Source organism: Gadus chalcogrammus, chromosome 15 (assembly GCF_026213295.1).
Source record: "Gadus chalcogrammus isolate NIFS_2021 chromosome 15, NIFS_Gcha_1.0, whole genome shotgun sequence".
NCBI lineage: Eukaryota > Metazoa > Chordata > Actinopteri > Gadiformes > Gadidae > Gadus > Gadus chalcogrammus.
This window is the reverse complement of record NC_079426.1, coordinates 17120298-17127864: the sequence shown is the minus strand read 5'-3', so window position 1 is coordinate 17127864 and position 7567 is coordinate 17120298. Positions and strand designations below refer to the sequence as shown.

Here is a 7567-nt window from a genome sequence, read left to right as displayed (position 1 = left end):
AAGCTGAGGGGATGGAATGAGAGAGAGGAGGGGGAGGGGGAGACAAGAAAACAGTGCATTGTATGTGTATGAGTGTGCGTATGAGTGTGTGTGTGTGTTTGTGTGAGAGAGCGAGAGAGTGAGTTTCTGTGCAAGAGAGGGGGTGTATGGCTTATGACCTCTTTGTCTCAAACTTTAATTAAAATCTCACCCAGACGTCCTCCCTCATGCCAACACTGGCCACACATGCACACGCACACACACACATACACACACACACACCGTACACAGAGAAACACGTATACACACACAGACAAACACACACAACCGCAGACACATTTTTCAAGAGGGTTCACTGTGCATTGAGTCTTGACCTCAAAATCTAACAGCAAAATTGCGTGCACAGCAAGTGTGTGTGTGTGTGTGCGCGCTTCGGTGTGTGTGTGTGTGTGTGTGTGTGTGTGTGTGTGTGTGTGTGTGTGTGTGTGTGTGTGTGTGTGTGTGTGTGTGTGTGTGTGTGTGTGTGTGTGTGTGTGTGTGTGTGTGTGTATGAGATACCTGAAACATAAAACGCTCTTAACATGGCAGCTGGGGCTTAGCACAGGTGGAAGAGAAACAAAACATAACAAAACGCTGCAGAGTCTCTTTCTCTGGGTTTCTCTCCGTTACGCACAAACACACATGGGGAGCGAAAGGTAATGAAAGAGGAGGAAGTGTTACAGTCAAAACAGTGGAACAGCTACTGGTCTGGAAGGATCGAGGTGCTGATAGGTAGCAGCTGTCCATGTGTGTTTGTGTGTTAGGGGGGTGTATGTTTGTGTGAGAATATGTGTGTGCGAGTATGTGTGTGTGTGTGTGTGTGTGTGTGTGAGAGTGTGTGTGTGTATGTGTGTGTGTGTGTGTGTGTGTGTGTAGAAACATGCATGTGTGCCCGAGTAAGTCTGTGTATGTGTGTGTGTTTTAATTTTGGTGCATGTGTGTTTGTGTTTTTGCATGTGCGTTTGCGCGTGTGTGTGTGTGTGTGTGTGTGTGTGTGTGTGTGTGTGTGTGTGTGTGTGTGTGTGTGTGTGTGTGTGTGTGTGTGTGTGTGTGTGTGTGTGTGTGTGTGTGTGTGTGTGTGTGTGTGTGTGTGTTCAAGTCTTTTATTGAGACGGTGGAGCGAACGGGAAGTGAGAGACCCAGCTCCAACAAGGTTGTGTGGTGACTGTGAGCCAGAGCGGGCTCTCTCCTCGGCTCACACACCAAACGCCGTCCCATGCCTGTCAGCGCGCCTGTGTGTTCGTTTCGTTGTCACGGCTTTGCTTGATAAATTAGATCATTGTCTTGTTTATGCAGCAAGACTTATGCTGCCGGTTAGTGTGAGAAGGAAGATTGATGCTGCAGTTTCCCTCTCAAATTGAAGGCTGAAACCCTGATACACTATTGTTATTAGGGAAGCCGATGTGATGATGTCATGACAAAAGCAGTTGGAACAAGGAGATACAAAGTACATTCATTGGTGTGTGCGTGCGTGCACGACGTACACATGCCCATACACACAAAAACACACGCACACACTCACACAAACATATACAATATACAGAGAAAACGTTTGATCATGGCAAGAATCTGATCTCCCGAACTGATACTGCCCAGCATTCCTCTCCCACATACCAGGGTCAGGGAGATGTCAAGACTGTGTGTGTGTGTGTGTGTGTGTGTGTGTGTGTGTGTGTGTGTGTGTGTGTGTGTGTGTGTGTGTGTGTGTGTGTATGTATTCCATTGAGGCTCATCATACTGGCAGATGAAGAGGCCCTAACTGTCCCATCATACTCTTCCCTCTGCTCTATAAAACATCAAAAGAAGTTGGGGTCAAAAGATGTGGGGGTTAAAGTTGAGATCCAAATCCCCCCCCCGCCCGACAGCCAGCCAAACAGCCCCCCCCTTCTAGATTTCTATCCCCCCCCCCCATCACTTTGACAGTGAGTTATGGATTGGAGGTGCTCTGCTTTGAGGAGCCCACCTTCCCACACACACACACACACACACACCCCAACCACCGCCGTGCCAATTTCACATGGCCGGGATTCGCCACTGTGGAACACACACGGCTGGCTTTTGTTTGACTCTCTGCAGGCAACATCACTCTATTGATCATTTATCATTTGACATCAATGGTAATTTCTCTTTTTTTGGCATTGCATTCTTTAAGGCTTTCTATATAGCCATGGTTGTGTGTGTCCCAACACACACACATACACACACAAAATTGGGAAGAGATGGTGCGCGTTTGCACGTTAATAACTTAAAAGTTTCATTCTCCTAATTATATAGCATTAGTCTGTCAAAAACACATTCCTTTATGACACATTCCACGGGCCATTGTTATTTCAGGTCCCTCTCATCTTTTTTAAATAGTACATTAAAGATGTTGACATCAAAAGCAGAATGCAGAATTATAAAAAAGAAAATTTGAGGCTTTATTGAAAGTAATAACGCAGAAGAAAGAAAATCCTGTCAGTGTCGCTTTTTAAATGACACCCTATATCTTATACAATGTGTGTGTGTGATAAAGCCGTCTTGTACAACAGAGAGCGGTATCATTTTCATCCTTTTAACCCAGGCCAGTATCTTAGACAAAGCCTGGTAACAGAATGCCCACATAGGTGTGGACACCCCTCGCTGACACACACAGCCGTATGCTCTACCTACGCAGAGACACACAGGCAGTGGGGCAGAAACACACTCTGACCTGGGCCGTTTGATGTGTATTGGTGACAGAGAATGAAACTGTTCCTTTGTCGGGGGGGGGTTACAAAAAGCAAGGAGTATTAGGTTGCCTTCCTACACGCCAACTTCTCTGTGTGGAACTAATGTCATTTACCGGCTAAGCCAGCAAACACACAGCCGTGACCATGCGACCCTGGTAGTGTGAGTGTGTGCGCACGAGCGTGTATGTGGTGTTTGTGTGTGTGTGTGAGTGCGAATGTGCCACCTATGTGTGAGTTATAGCAAGGCTTTGACTCAGAATGAAGTCAGTCCTTCTTCACGGTTTGATGAGTCAATGGTCATTGCGTGCGTGTGTGTGTGTCAGTGTGTGCGCACTTGTGTGTGTGTGTGAGTGCCTGTGTGTTGACACATTCAAAAGGGATTATGTGGAGGAGACACAGGGAAACAGAATTGATGATGAAAATATGACATTTCAAGGTGTATTTGGAGCCAACCGGTTCTTGAGGAATACACATAAAATGTGAACATACAAACAAAAAAAATAATAAACAGACTAAGAATATAATAGATGAGCCAGAGCAAACATTGTGCTCAGAGAATCCAGGTAGATCACACTGTTCCAAGTAATGTCAATAAAGGATGTTTTATTTTTTCACCTACACTGCTCAACTTTGGAAAATAATAAGTGATAGCCATCTAATCAGTAACCACAACGCTGACAATGTCACTAAGCCATAAAGTCATGTCCCGCTCCACCAGAGCTCACATCTCAGCCTATTAAGCAAACTGGGTAGAAAGTTGTGTGTGTAACAACACATTAAAACCATAGCTCTCCACTCACTTTATGAAAAACGTTATTTACGGCATACAGCTTCAGATGGTATCCGTCATAGAAAGACCCGTTAGCGTGATACATGTGAAGACTTCACACACGACGAGGGTGTTAGAAGTCATTTGAAGTTAGTATGTGTTCTATGGTCTCAGTAGCTAAAGGTTGGTGTTGTTGTTTTTTCTCTCGTTTGTTTGAGTTTTATCTGTTGTTGATAATTACACAGACACACATATGCAGAAGGGACTGTGTGCTTTGGGGGGGGGGGGGGGGGGGTGATATACAAGCCCATTAACACCTGACATGGAAATCCCAACAGAAACACAAGGTGCACGTAGCTGTGCTGTTTTTTTATTATGAGGTCAATGTGTTACCACTGGTTAAGCAGAATCCCTTTGGGACGTTTGCTTAGCCCTTAGATCATCGAGAAGTAATTATTTTAGTGGTGAATGACAGAGGAGCAAACTATGCTGCTATAAGCACTTCCACTTCTGGTTCTGAAAAAATCAACAGGATAGCGCAAGGCAATGCAATGCATGTTAAGGAAAAAAAAACATGAAGCATAATTATTTAGCACACTTTCAGAAAAGGTGGGTCTGTAAATTGAGCATCAGATGTGGATAAGTAGGCTGGGAAATAAGTAGGCTTCTAAAAGTGCCTCAGGGTTCATTTAACTCAATTAGTTTCATCGTTATTTGGGGGTATTATAAGTTTATAAGTCTGCTTTGGGATGTAGCTACAATCCTGAGTTATCCTCTATTTAAAGCTGGATTTCAATGACAGCTGTAAATTGGATCATTGCTATAACTAATATGGATTAACTATATCAAACTAGTAATTCAATTCTTCTTCAAGCATGTTCAATCCCTACAAGCATGCCCACGTGTATGTTTAGCACCACAGTACTTAACATCCCAGACAATTTAGTCCCTTTTATCCAAACATCTCTGTTGGGTATTGGATTGATGACCCGTGTAGTTGGTCACCATTGGAGGAGTAGTAGGAAATGGCTAATTTACATAATCGCATCATAAATACCGAGAATTCGTTTAATCATCTCCTCTTTGCTGTGGCTCAGGGCTAAAGAGTGTTGATATGATAAGACAGCGAGTTATTAAGGAACGAGAGAGAGAGACACTCAGAGAGAGAGAGAGAGAGAGAGAGAGAGAGAGAGAGAGAGAGAGAGAGAGAGAGAGAGAGAGAGAGAGAGAGAGAGAGAGAGAGAGAGAGAGAAGGGAAGAATATAGGAGGAAGAGGATCAGCCGAGAGTTTGTCCTGATTTAAGCTGCCGCTTGGGGCCAAATGAAAATTAATTAATTTCTGTGAAGAATCAATTTCTCAGAATGACAGAGTCTGATACAACGGCTGTGTGTGTGTGTGTGTGTGTGTGTGTGTGTGTGTGTGTGTGTGTGTGTGTGTGTGTGTGTGTGTGTGTGTGTGTGTGTGTGTGTGTGTGTGTGTGTGTGTGTGTGTGTGTGTGTGTGTGTGTGTGTGTGTGTGTGTGTGTGTGCGGGGAGAGATGATTCGATAACACAACTTATTAAGGGAAAACTTAAAAGAGTGGGTGAAACGAGTTTGAAGGATAAGGATTAGAATTCATTATCCTGGTCGTCAACGTTGTCAAAATCCTCCACATCACATCACACCCTACTTTTTAATCATCAGCCCCAGCCTAAACTTAGCCTGATCATCCTTAGTGTTTAAACCGTCGCCGAGCAAAGTTACCACTCTTATCACACACAGAGACGCACACACACACACACACACACACACACACACACACACACACACACACACACACACACACACACACACACACACACACACACACACACACACACGACCACGCACGCACACACACACGCACGCACACACACACGACGCTATGCGAGACCACGTTTCAATTCACCTTGCGTTGGTACAGTCGTTGTAGAGTACCTCGAAGTCCTTGATGGAGATGAGTTTACAGCGGTTCACCCCTGGCTGGATCGCCCCGAGCCCGCGGAGCACACGGACCTGCTCCACGTTGCACACCACCGGGGTTATGTCCAGTCGCTTGAGCTTGGTGTACACCGTGTGGAGCCCCCCGACCAGGTGCTTGAGGAACAGGTCGAACGCCTGGGGCAGGCAAATCAGCTCGGCGTCTTTCACCGTGAAAGAGGCCAGCTTGGCACCTTTCACCTCCACCAGTTTGCACTCGTTGTTCTGTGGCGTGTTCTCCACCGGCGACGGGGTGGCATACGCGGGTTTGCCCGCGCTGATCGTCGGGACGACGCTGGTCTTTTTGATGGCGTTGATCGATGTGGTCCCGCCGTTCGGGAGTGGGAGTAGGAGATCGGGTCTGAAGGGGTGAAGCAGCGCCGGGTGCGCCACGGCGGGAGGTGTCGGGGAAGAGGAGGTGGAGGTGGCCGCAGGTGGCGGAGAGTTGTTGGCCGGAGAGGTGGAGATCGGGGGCGGATGGTGGCCGACGGGAGCGGACGGGAGAAGAGCAGAGGAAGCCGGGGAAGCCATTGCGGTCATGTCCCAAGATGAAAAGAAAAATTAGCAAGTCAACTTCAGTGGGCGCCGAAAGTCTTGTGCCGAAAAGTAACTTCGTTGAAGTGTCTACACGTTCGTAGGTTCTCCCTTTACAACAAACAAAATATACAACCGCGAATAGTAGCCGGCTACTGCGCGGAGTGTGGGTAAAAATTTGAGGAGGGGACAAGGTGCGCCTGAGAAAAAACAGATCACACTCTTCAAATAGAATGAAAGGGGATTGTCTAGCGCTAGAGATGCTACTGTGACATTATCATATAGAGGAGGGGCCTTAACTAGAACATATTCTTAGAGAGAGAGAGGGAGAGAGAGAGAACATGAAAAAGAGGAGTAGAGGAGGAAAGAATGCACTCGACAGAAATAGGCCTATGGATTATTTTTTCTACAATTTTTGTAGGCATATTTTATAATGTATAGAGGATGGTGTTTTTACTAACTGATACTCATCAGATAGCCACTTGGGAGTTTAAATTGTGTAGTACTACATTTCAGGCAAATCGAATTTAATACAAATTAATTGTATTTATATATGGTTCAATACATGAATATTGAATAAATGTCACTATAATGGTTGAATATAATTAACAAGGCTTCACACGTTGCATCAATTACTAGTCTGCAAAAAGAGTAGGGCTATAGGGTGTCCGAAAGTCAAGTTTAACAAAAAAGTGAGAGAGAAAAAAAAACAGTAACCTTTACATGTCCCTTTACCTGTTCCCTACTGCTTTCATATCCAGTGCTCCGTCTCTGTTCTCTCTCTCCTTCTCTCCTCACCTCCTTCTCTTTTTTCTCTTCTCTTCCACTCTGTTAATATCCCTCTTTCCCCTTTCTCTCTATCTGTCTGTGTATGTCTCTCTCTCATACACACACATACACGCACACAGACACATACACACACACACACACACACACACACACACATACACATAGACTGCCGTCATTTACATATGGAGCTTGCAGTCCTTTCAAAGTGGCTTTCACGGAACATTGTGCCGATAATGATCTCGGTCGCAGAGGGAGAGAGACACACAGATCTCCAGAGACCATCTCGCCATAAGACAAGGGGGAAGAGGATAAAACTCTGACTGTACTTCAACTCAAAGGACTTTAACACTCTTTTCCTTCCCACCCCACCACCTCCGCCCCCTCTCCCCCCTCTCCCCCCTCTCCCCCCTCTCTCCAATAAGCCCTCTTGTGTTTTTTAATTGGCAGAAATTAATCTTTGGGATGTAGATGGTAGATTTACATTCATTAAAAGTCAAGTGAGGAAGCCAGGCTTGATGCTAATCAAATCTGCTTAATTATGCTTAACATGAGTATCTCCAGGGAAGATAGAGAGAGAGAGGGGGAGAGAGAGCTAGAGAGAGAGTGCAAAACTTTCTACTTTTTGCCTTTGATAACTCCTGCTGAGTATGGCCTTTTCCTTGCCAAATAGAAATGTCACGACTCTTTTTCTCATTCTAGAAAACACATTGATATAACCATCATCGTCGAGCAGAACTGATATAAGGA

General features: G+C 45.4%; 1 protein-coding gene across 2 annotated transcripts in view; it reads right to left on the bottom strand.

Annotated features, from left to right (window-relative positions):
• Positions 1-6265, bottom strand: part of dachc (dachshund c) — a 25327-nt gene extending 19062 nt beyond the window's left edge. For both annotated transcript variants that reach the window (XM_056609518.1, XM_056609519.1), the window contains exon 1: positions 5427-6265. In XM_056609518.1, the coding sequence (XP_056465493.1) occupies positions 5427-6037 (611 nt within the window). In that variant the 5' untranslated portion in view covers positions 6038-6265. The remainder of the gene's footprint in view (positions 1-5426) is intronic.
• Positions 6266-7567: the final 1302 nt, after the last annotated feature.